This window comes from Tympanuchus pallidicinctus, unplaced genomic scaffold, assembly GCF_026119805.1.
Source record: "Tympanuchus pallidicinctus isolate F22 unplaced genomic scaffold, pur_lepc_1.0 scaffold1, whole genome shotgun sequence".
NCBI classification, from domain to species: Eukaryota; Metazoa; Chordata; class Aves; order Galliformes; family Phasianidae; genus Tympanuchus; species Tympanuchus pallidicinctus.
The window spans coordinates 61,435,228-61,449,953 of record NW_026294618.1 but is presented as its reverse complement, the minus strand read 5'-3'; the positions used below and the strand labels follow the sequence as shown (position 1 = coordinate 61,449,953).

The 14,726-nt window shown below is 35.0% G+C and overlaps 1 protein-coding gene across 2 annotated transcripts in view; it reads left to right on the top strand.

Moving 5' to 3' along the window:
* The window catches only part of MTHFD1L (methylenetetrahydrofolate dehydrogenase (NADP+ dependent) 1 like), a 138,319-nt gene that overhangs the window by 38,459 nt on the left and 85,134 nt on the right, over positions 1–14,726 (top strand). For both annotated transcript variants that reach the window (XM_052687568.1, XM_052687579.1), the window contains exons 15-18: positions 46–120; positions 1,517–1,619; positions 3,405–3,481; positions 6,710–6,850. In XM_052687568.1, coding sequence (XP_052543528.1) covers positions 46–120; positions 1,517–1,619; positions 3,405–3,481; positions 6,710–6,850 — 396 coding nt within the window. The remainder of the gene's footprint in view (positions 1–45; positions 121–1,516; positions 1,620–3,404; positions 3,482–6,709; positions 6,851–14,726) is intronic.

Here is a 14,726-nt window from a genome sequence, read left to right as displayed (position 1 = left end):
GCTTATTTTAAAAACTTAAAATGTATTTGTATTTTTTTTTTCTAGGCTTTATATAATAGGCTGGTTCCAGCAGTTAAAGGTGTGAGAGGATTTTCTTCTATTCAGCTTGCCCGTCTGAGAGTAAGTTGTTAATGTTGTCTCTCTTCAATTATGGTATGTCTTTATGAAGGATTCTGTTGTGCAATTTTTTGGAAAATATTTGACATGAGGGGCCAAGTTTGTATGAAACTCATGAGTTTATTAAGTCCAGCTCTTTCTAAAAGCGTTCTCTCTAAAGTAATAGGGTCTGGGTCTGATATTATTGTCATAACTAGCATTTTTGCTATTTTCTCCTGAAACAAACCAGTAATGTTTTTCAAATGTAGTGTCTTTCCCTACAATATATTGGAGTTTTAAAATACTTTTCCTATTATGGTGAAGTCACATTTGAAAGCTCAGATTCTCTGATGTTGTAATATTTTCTGATTTTTGAAAGTTTATTGTAGCATACACTGACGGGATTTTATAGATGATTATTGACAGTGTTCTTTCTGAGGGACAGAACTATATCTGTGTGCATAGTGTTTCAGCATCCTGTTGTGCTTACATAAGAATTTCATACACAATTCATGTATGAATGCTGTATCCAGTTTTCAAACTGCCATTCAGATAAATAAGTACCCAACAATACAATCATAACTAGTGTTAAGGAAAGAGAATATGAACCCCTTAACATAAACCTCAAGAACAATTTCAGTCTTCTGTGTCCATTTCCATGGTGGTTGTTGGCTTTTGAGTCCTGCTCAGTATTGTTTCAGAGCCACTGGATGGCAATGGATAGCTGCCAAGAGCATGCAGAGCTGCACTTGGAATTAGGGGGTGAAAAGGAGGATAGAGGCAATACCAGCTTCTGTTGTTTTAAAAATACTTGTGTGCTGCCTGGTTAGTTTGCTGAGGAATGCTTTCTGTTGCCAGAGAAAGTTTTTTGAAGACCGCAGTTCTTAAACAGAATTTTTCAATTCATGCATCCTTATGTAGATTCACCTAAAAAAAAATGTTTGGTGGTGTTGAAATCCTGAATCTGTAACAGCCAATATTGGGTAATTCATTATACATCACTGAATTTATGGGCTATCTGAGCAGAATTTTTTATTTCATTCAAAGATGATTCATGCAAGATGATACATGTTAAAGATTTTCACAACCTAGAGCAAGCAGTTAATCATCTTTTTTATTAGCGATTGATACGGTTAAATTTTCTCTTCGGTTTATATTGAGAGTTTCTTCTGTATCAGAAGGAGCTTTCTCATTTACTTGTCTATGGGTATTTCTCCTTTTTCATTGCATTTCTTCATCACCAGTATTCCTGTTTTACTTAGATGCCTTCCTATGTGCTTGTTTTTTTTTTTTAAAAAAAAAGGTGGGGTTGATTCTGACTTGCTTCTTTCACAAGTGCATGCATAACATGGGTGCAGTAAGCCTGAGCAGCTGTACCATTTGAAGCAAAAAAGTTATTGTTTTTCTTTAATGTCTGTAGAGATTGGGAATAAATAAGACTGATCCTGAGACTTTAACAGAAGAGGAGATCAGTAGATTTGTGCGCCTTGATATTGACCCTTCTACCATAACATGGCAACGAGGTTTGTAATCAGAAAGCTGCATTTCAGCTTGGCTATTGTATCATTTGCTTAATTCTACCTGAATCAGAGCTATTTGCTTTGTGAATCTAAGAACAACTCATTTGCAAGAGAGAAATTGAGGTACATAATGAATCTGGAAGCAGTATATTGCTCTTTAACTTGGTTAAATATCTCTTCTCAAGAGACTTCACTAATGTTCTGAAGAATAGATTGTGACAGTTTAGATACGTCCCTTGTCTCCCTCACATCCTAAAACACGTTAAAACTGTATTTTCTGTGCATTTCACAAATCTTATCTTTCTTTTATTAACTGTGTCTATAATGGTTTTGGATTTGTTTGTTTGTGTGTTTCTTATATGTTCTATTCTGCCATTTCTATTAGTATTTTAGAACATATATAAATAGAAACCAAAAGGAATTAACCAAATGCATGTTGTATCATCCCTTGAATGGAATTCCTGAGGAAATTAGGGACCTAAGTACCATGTAGTGGGAGGAAAACACGTGGTAATTACAGAAGCTCCATGAGAAATGCCTAGTAAGAGGAAGTGGTTGAAATCTTGCTTTTCTCCCAGCCCACTCACAACACTGAATTGGGACTTGTGTAGGAATGGGAGTTGAAGTCCCTCTTCAGTAATTACATTGTCCTTTACTGGACAAACAAATATGTTACTTTCCAAAAACAGCAGGAAAAGAGGAAGGACACAATGTATCTGATCTTCTATATAGACAGCCTCTCTGGATACCCTTGATTCTCAGCCCTGAAATGAACAGGATTTTGATCTACATCTACCAGAAAATTGTCTTCATGCAAGCTACAGATTCAGCTGCTCGAGAGTATCTTCCACTCTTTATTTTAGGGCTGTTGCAGACCAAAACATCAGTAGAGCTGAAGAACCTATAAGAAAGAGGGCATTTGTTTTTATATTCTACAGGGATTTTGTATTCTGTAGGGATTGCCCCTTTTGGGAATGATGGATCTTGAAGTTCAGTCTCTTTTTCTAGCAGAAACATTCTCCTGGTGTTTCTTCCTAAGAAACATCCTGATAAATTCTCAGCAGATGAGTGTTTTTTTATGATTCCCACTCCTTTTTGGTTCAGCATATCTGAAGTTTTGTGTTGTCAGTACAGAATGTGGATTGCTGAGATTGTTAGTGAAGTTAGCAGTTCAACAAGACAATTTGGACATGCTCTTGCAAAACAAAGCCTTTCAAATTTGGAAAGGCAGTTGTCTAAAACTGAAGTTGTGCTCAACAGCAGATGGTTGATCCTAGCAATTGGAAAAAACCTTCCTTTCGAAAACTGTGCAGCTGAATGTGGAGTTGCTGTGATGTGCAAGAAAGTAACTTGTGTGGATGAATCAATGTGACAACATAATCATCCTTTTAAAGAGAAACAGAATAGTGTTAAGTGGTCTTAAAAATCAATTCTTTACTAGTCAACAAAGAAGCAAATGATTTGAAGTAGGTCTGAGGTGCATTATAGGTACAAAGGGTGATTTTTTTCATACATAAGTAAAGCATTAAGTGCAGTAGAATGTTGAGTATCTGTTAGCTGAAAATCTTGTTCAGAGAAATTGTATTTTAGTTATTTCAATCTGTTATCTAATGGTATCAAATAGAAGCCAAAAAAAAACAATAGAAGCCAAGAAATGCTGACGTGTGGAAGCATGTTAAACAGTGCTTTTCAAGCAGCTGAATCTTACATGCATAATAACAGGTATGCCTGGAAATAATGCAGATCCCCAAGTCCTTGTTAATATGTTTTGCTATTCCCTTATTTCAGTTGTGGATACAAATGACAGATTTTTACGCAAGATAACGATTGGCCAGGCAAATACAGAAAAAGGATTTGTCCGTCAGGTATGTAAAAGTGGTTAATATATCACATTCTGGACAAGCTTTGCTTCAGAGTCTGAGATGTTTGTTATCCTGGAATTATTTCAAAATGTTTCTTTGAATTGCAGTGCTAACATCAAGTTGATACTGTATAGCATTCTTGCAGTGCATCTGATTGTGTTAATGAGTAACTGAAGTTTCAGGAATAGGAATTGGTGTATGTTGTACAAAGTGTTGAAAGAACTTGAAAAAAAATTCGTAGCAGTTCAACCTTGTCTTCTTATGAATATAGAAGGTACATTTACCTTTGCCTTTTTAAGGTTAATCTGTACCATTTTTCTCTTCTATTTTATTTTCATTTTTAAATCCCTCGAAGCATGTATGTAATTTAAATTACATTTCAATTTGGTGTTTAAGAAAACCTTGGAGAAGAGGGGGAGCATCATGTGTTGTTGGTCCAATTACTGAGGTCTGAAAGTGACCATTAACTTTTTATTGAAGTTTTCATTTTCCTGTCATGCATCTCAGCTTTGGAATGTAAAAATGTAAGACCTTTGAGCATGTGCTTAATTTTAATATGTTGTCTTGAAGGCGTCGTTCTGAAAATGATAATGGGTGTACTTTTCAGTGGTATAGAAAGCTAACCTATATTTTACCATAAAAGAGCTTCTGGAAATTGTTTGAAGTCTTAAAGATAACTTGAAAGATTTTACTGACACTATCTGAACTAGTGTTCATGGTGTGGTTTGGGCAAATCCAGATGTGAAGCAATGCAATGTAGAATAGCTCTTCCGGGTGGAACAGAGTCATTGCAATGATGTGAAGCTGCTGCAAAATTGATGATGATTGTTGTTATCTAACAGTCTGGATAATGAAATTCATGAAGCTCTGTCTGCTGAGAAATGAATTAGTTATTGTGGCATAGATAAAGTTTTTCTTTTCTTTTTTTTTTTTTTTTTTTTGGAACTCTTACCACCTTCTTTGTAATTTCAGACCTTCACTGATCTTTGTGCCTAAATAAAGAGAATAAAAACTAGTGCTAATGTTTTTGTTCAGTTCAGCATTTAAGACAGTCAGCCCAGAGAGAGAAATTGAAGGGAAATGGTTATTTCCTTTGGTTTTGAGCACATAGGGTAGAAACTTTTCAGTCTGTCACTTACAGAAAACTCAATATTAGCTGAGACTTGTCTTTGCTAATGGGCTGGGGCAATACTTTGGTACATGTTTCTTCAATGCCTGAGATGGTTTCATATGTTCAGATTTCTTTCAGCCTGCCATCCTTAGCGTGCAGCATTTTACTTCCACAATTATGCTGATCGATTAAATGTGAGTTGTCTTACAGTAGAGTACTAGTTGACTAGTTGCTTCTGTACTGTTTTGGCTAAAATGACTTCGATGCATTCAATTTTGATGCTTTGGATTGATGCATAGCCATTTATATTTTAACATGGTCTTACTGACTTGAGAAATAGAGAACAGTTAGAAAATTCATTTCAAGGACTAGCCAAAGATCCAGATAAAACAGGACTTCATAGTTAACAGATGCATTTTATAAACATTTGGAGTGATGTTCTAGCACTCTTAAAATCAATGACACCTGTGTAAAATGGCAGAGCACAGCAGGCACAAAAGTATGCATTTTAATGAAGAGGGGTTCTGTGATTTCTAAAGAGTATTACATGACTGATGGCCTTGATCTTGCAATTGAATCCATGTGGGTGGATCCTTTCATCAATAGAGAACTGGCTTTACAGCTAAGGCTTCTGTCAGCACTTCATAGGTGTGTAAAGGTTATTAAGAGTTAAAATAGCATCTGATAGTAAAATCTTTTGTGCCTTTTTTTTCAATTAAATATTGTCACTCATTGAGCATCTACCTGGGATACTTTTTCTGGCCTTATAGGTTTACACAGCAACATCAATGATTAAAATTTAATTTTTGCCTCCTGATATACATCCTGATGGAGTTAGATAATAATCTATTGTATGGATTAAGCATAGATTTCTGAGATGTATTTCCTGTCTTACATTTGTGCAATAGCTTACAGGGGTTCTCTTTGTAACTTGAGAAAAGATAGTAGCTTCCAGGCCATCTCAATCCTGTTAATTGTGCATGCAGTTGTTTTTTTTCCATATAGAACAGCTACTAAGGAATACAGAAAATTTATATTGCAAGTTTAGTATTTCTTTGGAATTGCTATGCTGAAAATCTCACCTACAGCATGAATTCTTATTTTCCATATTGTGTGCATCTCCCTGGTTTTGCCAAGTCCAGGAAGTACTCCTGTGTCCTCACAAGTTTTGACTAAGCATGCAAGTACATATAGGTCAGCCTCAAGAAGATTGCTCTGGGCTGTAATCATCATGACAGAAACTAAAGACAGGCAAATATGGAGAAATTGTTCTCATTTTTACCCCCATTTCATTAATGTATTGTATATTAATGTATTAATGCTATAAGAATATGCTTTTCTGTTTACGTTGTGGCAGCATTTGGCCTTGGCTTTACTAATAGTAAATCATTACAAATACTGCTAACGTGTTCTGCAAGTTCTAAAATAAAAATACTGCTGAGGTACTGCACTACTTGTTGTAATTTTAGAGAAGTAATAGGATTGTTGCAGCATATAGTCCTTATTTTGTTTCATTTTGTTGTTGTTGTTGTTCTTCCCTAATATATATTTACTCATTTTTAAAAGTACAGGAGGGATATGCTTTCCATCATCATGGATCAAGCACAAGACTTGGCAGTCTTGCAAATTTTGAATTTATGTAGAAAAAGAGTGATCAAATGTAACAAAAATGTTTTTGAAACCAGAATTAAAGAACAAAAAAATATGGAGAGCATTATGGGATGGAAAAAAAAAAAACAAAAAAAAACAATGTTGTGCTTATACTAGTAAAGCTAAAAAGACATCTGGTGATTTTTATTATTTATGTATTTATTTATTTTGCAGAAGAAATTCTTGGTCCTTCAGGGTGTTTCTGCTAGGGACAGTGTGAGCCAATGGGCTAAGCACTCCGTAGTACTGGTCCCCAAGTAAATGAAGTGTGACAGAGAGCATTAGTGAAGAAATATAAGCAAAATGTTTTGCAGTTAGTCTAGCTTGAGTAATCTCAAAACCTGTGGGTTACAACGTAGAACCTGTTTGAATTCCAACCTTAACTCTGTTTTTTCTAAATCTTTTCCCAATGATTTCCTGTATTTGACGTGACTTTGATTTGACTCGTGATTCTCATTTCTGTTTTACAGGCACAGTTTGATATTGCTGTTGCAAGTGAAATTATGGCCATCCTTGCACTTACCACCAGTCTGGAAGATATGAAGGAAAGACTGGGGAAAATCGTGGTGGCTAATGACAAGAAGGGAGAACCTGTAACAGCAGAGGATTTGGTATGTTTAGTGCTGTGTACCTGTGAATAAACTGTGATCTGTTTGTTTTGCCTCTCGAAGCATTAGAAAGGCAGGTGCATGCCAAGCTTTATGCTTTGAACAGCACATTCAGAAACTGAAGAAAGATCATCTGGGCCAAAACTTGCTTGCAATGCAAACAAGATGTAGAACTTATTCTTCCAAGTTTTCAGGTAACATCTGGTTCATAAGTGCCTGTTCTCCACAGCCTACTTGGATAGGCTTCTGCAGTTTCTTAAGGCAAGCAGTTTTGGTGTACTGAGTGAGTCAGAGAGAGAGAGCTGGTAATCTTTGCTACTGTGTTTGTGAAGAGTGCTCAGGTGTTACAGTGATAGTTAAGACATGAATGTTTATGACATGAGATCAGAATGAAAGCATGTTATTCTTAATTATTAATAATGCTTGGGACAGTGTTATCTCTTCATATCATTAAGTCATCACTGATTTTCTACTTGCACTTATGAAAGAGATTAATATGTTGTTCCTTTATGTCAAATCCTAGCCCTTTTAGCCAGAATATAAGTCAGAAGACAGTGGTTGCAAATGTGTACCTGGTTCTTTATGACTGGTTCTTGTGAAGTCTAGAGTTACACCTTGCAACCCAAGTTTATGCCAGGAGTAAGTTCACTGTGATGGACTACTGCACAAACTTACTAGAATCATAGAATCGTAGAATAGTTTTGGGTGAAAGGGGACCTGTAAGAACATCTAGTTCCAATCCCCTGCAATACCTCCCTCTAAACCAGGTTATTGCTCAAAGCCACATCCAGCCAGGCCATGAATGCTTCCAGGGAGGGGGTATCCATAGCCTCTTTGGGCAACCTGTTTCAGTGTCTCACCACTTCCTAATATCTAGTCTGAATCTACCCCCTCGTAATTTTTGAAGCCTGTTCCCCTTGTCTTGTGTCTACACGTCCTTATAAAAAGTCCTTCCCCAGCTTTCCTGTAGGCCCCCTTCAGGTACTGGAGAATGAGCAAAAGGCACCTTGTCATCAAAGATAGAAAATCCACAAGCCAGGAATATCTTCACAACCACGGTAGTTTCAATTTTAATAAATAAATGAAATTGTACTATCTAACATTCATAAGTTTGAGATTGAAATTACGATAGGAGTATGAAAATTTTTAACAATGGTCATCCTTAAAATTAAAGGCAAAAACTACTCCCACTTATTCAGCAAACTTCCATTCGAAGGCATCTTTTCATCAGTTATAAATTTTGGAATAACCTTTATGAAGAGCTGTAATGTTTTTGATGGCAGTTTTTTTCTTTGTGTTTCCTTTCCAATTGCATAACTTGGACTCAACTGGCAGAGGGAGGGGAAACAAGTTACCTTATAATGGATATGCAATGTCTTTAATGAATTATTGTTGCTAGTGTACTGTAAAGGTACTTTAATGTATTAATAGTGCAAAATATTTAACCTATTTTAATCTACTTAGCGTTAGTCAGCTTGATGTAAGAGAACAGTTGCTCTTGTGTAGTTTTTTTCATCTATAATTCAGTGAAAATATGCTAGGTCTGAGATTATGAACAACGCAGAAATTACTTGAAAAGGTTTCCATTAGGTTCATAAAATGAAGTTTATGCTCAATAAAGTGTCTTAGTAATTTGGTTTTCTCTGGCATTTTCTAAACAAACTTACTATGCTTAGTGCTTCAGTTGTTTGATAGTGTTACTTATGTTTCCAATACCTCTTTAAAGCACTGTTCTATATTGTTCTATGTTATACAAAGGAAGAACTACACAGAAAAACAACAACAACAACAAAAAACGCCACAGTGTCAAGAATATGTATTAGTACCATCTGCAGCTATGTTGTTGCATTCTTCAAGTTCTCTTCATATTATGTGTAGGGATGATTTGAGTGCAGATTGTAATTGTGGAGAAACTCCTACATTCTTGCAGAATGTGGTAAAGGTGAGGATAAAAACTATAGGAAGAGTAGTAGTGTGGTTTCATGGTTAAGGCAGAAAAGTGCCTTTTCAGAGAGTTGAATTTTGTTATTTTGTTTTTCACAGTTTGTGCTGTCTCTGAATCAGGTAGTATAGGAGGAGTTCTGTGTTCCTCCATGTGGTGCAATACCTGGAATCTAAACAAGTCAAATCTATGTGAAGGTTGAAAAACTGACTTTGAATGGGATCAGAAGAAATTATTTTTATGTTGTCATAGAGTGGGCACCCCAAGTTAGTGAATACTTGTGAGTTTAATTTTTGCATGTTCACTTCCTTATAGTTATTAATGTTGGTGAAGAAGTAAGATGTCATGATACTAGGTTTTAAGAAATGTCCTAAAAGGACAAATTATCAAATTGAATACTAGTTACTTTGTGTAAGGGGAAGCATGCTTATGAATAACTGTGAAAATGTACTGCAGAAAGTTGAATCCTCTGGAAACAATAGCAGGGGATGTATAAACGAAGACCATATGATGCCATAAGTCATACACACGCAGAAAGATAAGTTTCAGTTCACTAGAGTGGTGCTTCAACTATTTTTCAGCCTTATTCCTAGTGGCGATCAGTCTGTTTGAGTAGCTTGCAACTAAGCATTCTATTTCTAGACTTTAATCTCAATACTCACTCTATTTCTGCTGCTTTTGCTGCCTTACGTAACTGTCCTTCTGCAAGCTCAGCTTTTGATTCCTGATGCTTTGGACTGCTCAGGTTCTGTCTCCTCCTCATTCTTTTAGGATCAAGGGGAAGACATCTTTGCTTGTAGTATGGATGTCCAGACTAAAAGCCTGATGCAGAGTGGAGATATTGTTGCTACATTCTAGGCTATAAGCACACTGTGTATTGCAGCCAAAGCTTTATCAACAGGACAAGGCAGAACTGAGCATTCACAAATGAATATCTGTGAACTGTAGCTTTGGTTTTTTGGAGTTTATTACCTTTAGTAGATTTTAGGATGTGATAAGAGGTTCAAAGTGAAGCCATTCTTCTTCAGAATCAGAGGCAGAGAAGAGGCCAAACAAACAAACAAACAAACAAAAAAAACCAACAAAGACTAAAGAACCCAAACCTTTACAACTCATAAAGGGAAGAACTCGAGACAACTGAATGATAACTTGCTTTTCCAGTACTCTCGTTCCAAGAGCAGTTCAATCATTTTGGCTTATGTTTTCATAAGACACGATCAAGATTAAAAGCTTGAATTTACCATAGCTGGTTTGGTATGGAACATTTTAGCCCAAAGAACTGTGGTTGCTTATAACAAATTTTAGAAACAGCTTTATGATGAGAAGTACACACAGAACATGACTAATGGGGCCTGGTCAACGCTACCTACAACTATAAAAATAAATAAATTCTGGAGTTTGTCTTTTTATATATGTGACAAGGTTGAATTTATAGAAGTTTAAATGCTTGACAGTAGTCCTTAGTTCACTGAAATCTATTTGAACCGAAACCACTAAACCTTTCTCTGTGATTTGTTTCCAGAAGTACACGCACTATACTTCACAAAAATACAATTGCTCTTAATTTTGACGTTATATTCAATATACTTATAATAATACAATGGTAAAACCTAAAATACACATTGGTAGATGTAAAACAGATGCAGCAGCCGGCTAGGGATAATAGAAAAAAGATAAATTGAATATTTCATGAGTTGAGAAGACTTCTTCCACAAGAGTAATGGATTAAATATCTGGCCTCTGTAATGAAACGTATAGAAGTCTTTGCCAAAATGTGGTGTTCATTGCACAGTATTTTGAAGACTGAATTGTTTTTTGGCTCATACTGTATATAAGACGTTTGATGGACACATGCCATATCTTCATGTGAAATTAAATGGGTATGTATGCCCTAGATAAGTATTTCAGCAGCTATGAAAAATATTAAATATTTAAAAAAGAATAGCGACATGTAAGACTTCTCAGTTTGCTTTCTGTACCATGCTGTTAGATTTCAATAATTCCAAGACAGAAAAAAAGCTTCATATTTATTTTTATAAATGATCTGTCAGCTGAATATGTTTTGTTCACTGGTTCAACAGAAACAGTGTGTACATACTTTACTTTAGACACAAGTAGTTGCAGCCCTTCTTGGTTTACAGCTTAAGATTCAGTTTTTTACAGAACTGATACTGCAGAAAAATATTATCATTTTATTAGAGACTATAGTTTCAAACAAAAGGAAGTTATATATACTTAGTTATTTTTCTTACAAAGAAATGCAATGTTTCTTTGCCCTTCAGTCTGTGTAACCCTTATTTCTCAGTAGTTACTTTCAGTGGCCTTCCTTATCATCTGTTGCTGGCTTTCATTTCCACTCTTGATAAACTCCAGAGACTGTTCCTGTGGAAGTGATTTTGAAAGAGTGGATTTTCATTTAAGTTTGCTTTTCCTGTGTCATGTAATTTTAATTTACTTCTTGCTCTGTGATCTTTGTGTTGTCCTGGGGAGCATGTCTGCACCATGGAAAGGGGTATTATTTTCACAAGTACTTTATAATGGTTCCAGTAGGGAACCCAAGAGAGATGGGTATCCATATTACATTCAATAATGAGTTCAACTTCTTTCTCCTAGCAGTGAGTTATTAGAAAGATAATGATCCTTAGGCTCCTTACACACTTAATTGGTGTGTAAGTGTCTTAAGTGTCTAATTCCTTTAAGGAAATTTTTACCTACCTCCTCTGAATTAGAAAAGAGAACCTGATTCCTCAAATATTTTTGCAAATCAGATCTAATGAGCTGTGGCAATTGTTTGCTAGTTGCTTGGAGGACTGGAGATAGAAGGGAATGAAGAATTATTTTGATAGTTATGGCAGACAGATTTGAAAATGTAGGGTAATTTTTTTGTTGACACAAATGTATTTAAAACTACAAAGGCAGATAGATACGATGTCCACTAACTCAAGTCTTTTCATCTGCTTTTCCTTGTTTTCAGCAAGGAATACAATGATACAATGAGCTGTGTCCAGATGCACATCTAGTATGAATAAAGTTTTTGATAAAGTAGAAATGCATAGAAAGGTTTTTTTTGTTTTTTTGGTTGTTGTTTTTTTTTTTTTTTTTGCCTCCCTGTTTTACCAGATTGGTGAAAAACTATCAGAAATCAAAGGAAAGAATATATGAGTCATTACTGACTTGAAGAGGAAGGGGGGGGAAAGCATTACTTTTAGTTTTTTCTTTATCTTTGTCATCATCATCATCTTCTCCCCCATGGTCTTCTCTCCAGTCAGTGTGGTTTGCATTCTTGTCCTGAACAATGAGCTTGGTGGTCTTGGCAAGCATGAAGCAGATGACAGAAACTTCTAGTCAGGTGTTACAGCTGGCATGAGTTAACACTTGTCAAGCCTCCAGCAGGTTTCCTAAGAAGAGCATTAGGGCTGATCCCTAGCTGCTCAGGTAGTTAACCTTGCCATTGACCAGTTGGTAGACCTGATGTAAAGTTTTCTGTTGGCATTTTTTCCTCTGAAATTTGATTCGCTTTTACAATTACAATTGCCTTTTACATGTTAAGATTGTAAACTACTTCAGTATCCACACACTGAAAGTATCACCAGCTGTTTCTCTTTTAGCGTACGGGCGGATGGCAAATGAGTAACTTATGCTATATAACATTGGAAAAACTGAGATAGAGGAGGAAACTGAGTAAAATCAAACAACTTCTTCAGATATTTCTATTGCCTGTAACCTCCTGACAAGTGCATGTATGTGCTTCTGCTTTCTGTGAGACAGAACATGAAGAACTCACCTAGATGTTACAGAGCTATGTTGCTAGCAACTCAGCATAAGCTATGTTTCATTTTGTGGTGGTGGAATAGAATTGTGCCACTGATCTCAGGAAAGCTATATCAGCTGGCTTGGAAATGATTTAAGAAAAAAAAACAAAAAACAAAAAACGGGAAAACAACAGGCTTTATAGATCTGTTAATTAGAGGTATTGAAAACTGTTTGGGTTTTTTTTTTTTTTTTCATGAATTTGAATTCCAGATTGTAATAAATAGTGAAGAGAATGTACTTGTTTTCATAAATTAGAAGGATTAAGATCTAGGTTTTAATGAAACTTGTTCTGTGTCATTTTAAACTGTTAAAGGTGGAACTGGAAATTTGCTGTTTTATTTTCTAAGTTCTTCAAATTCTAGGAGTGAATGAAATCATTTTTTTATAAAGGAAGCTGTTATATTAAACAGATTTAAGATTTAGTAGCCTAAAAATATGCCTACTTTAGAAAAATTGTGGAGACTGAATTAGATGATATCAAAGGAAACAATGTTAGCAGCTGTTTTCCAATTCAGAAGAGGGAAGACAAGACTGTTTTGCTACCTGTTTCTCACTACATTGTTGTGAATCTGTTGGGGTTTGCAGATGCTACGGGTTTCCAAAATGGGGGGAAAAAGGTCCTTCCCTTAACTCTTCTCTAAAGTAACATTTGCTGTGCTTTAGTAGAAGTCAGTTGTACTGTTTTGCTTTTAATTCATTTTTATCTGAGGTCAAACAGAATCCTTTGTTTTCTTGTTAAGTGTGAGTTCAGGTGTGATACTTAGGGGGAATCTTAATGCATGTAGAAATGCTATATTTATGTAATGATGGTGTACTTTAGTGTCTCTCATCTGTCATGAGAATTTTAACACAGTGTAATTTTAGCACAGACACTATTTTTGTTGCTATTCTTTGAAGGTTATAGTTTGGCTCCTCAGCTAGTTATATAGATTATTAGTTATATTATTATTAGTTATGTTAGTTAGATTATTATAGTTATATAGTATATTAGTTATATTATTAGCTATATATATTAGTTGTAGTTATATTATTATTAGTTATGTTAGTTAGATTATTATAGTTATATAGTATATTAGTTAAATTATGAGCTATATATATTAGTTGTATATATACAGTTAGGCTACTCAGATAACAGATTCATGGTTTTCAACCTTAATTTTAAAAACTTCATGGCAGCTTTTATGTTTATTTGGCTTTAATGTTTCTTTTCAATATAATAATGTATTAAAATAATTTTTTGTTCTCTGGCAAACCTTTGAGTTACTCCTTGTAAAACTGCTACTTTTTGTTTTTTCTATCCATGATTGAGTTCTTTCAAAAACAAGTTATCTTATCAGAATGTAAATAATTTAAGAATAAATAGGAATGTATGTTTTCTAGTTTCTAGATAGCACTCTGCTTGTAGTTTGATAGTGCTGTGCATATTCAATTTATTTATTTTTTAATAAAATGGACATTGAGTTTTAGTGTAAATGCTGTATGAGGATGTCATGATTTTCTCTTTTAGAATTATTCAATGTGAAATTTATACTTAATATCCAGCAAAATTTTTAGGGAAGAATAAGATGTTTTTTAAAACTAGAACACTGTAATTCCTTCAGGTCCCTTTGTCCTCTTGTCATCACAATGAGGCACATCTAATTTTTGATCTTAGGATGCATTTGCTATCTATTCTCTGCCTGCTTTCTTCCTGTGTCTATTACACATACAGGTCTTACAAGTTACCCTTTCTGGTTGTTGCTAGCTATTGATTCACACTATTGATTCTGTCTTGAAAGAAATACATCTGTCGTTTTTTTGAGCAATTTTATCAAGTTATTGTCATCTTGTTTTCTCAAATCTCAGAGGCCTTTACTTCCACTTGATCTTCTTTTTCCTGTGAATATCTTCATGCTGATCACTTAATATTCTGTTTCTGAAGAATATTAATCTTCTGTCTTTTACCCAGATTGTACCCAGAGTACAATCACTACTGTTTCTGGCACTGTAATGCAATATGCTAGAAATCTTGAGGTAACTACTAAATACACATGTTAAGAAACACTAATACTACTTAGCCATTATAATTTGTGAGCACACTTTCTCCTTTGGACTGTAAGTTGTTGTTTGTTTTCCTGTTTTTAC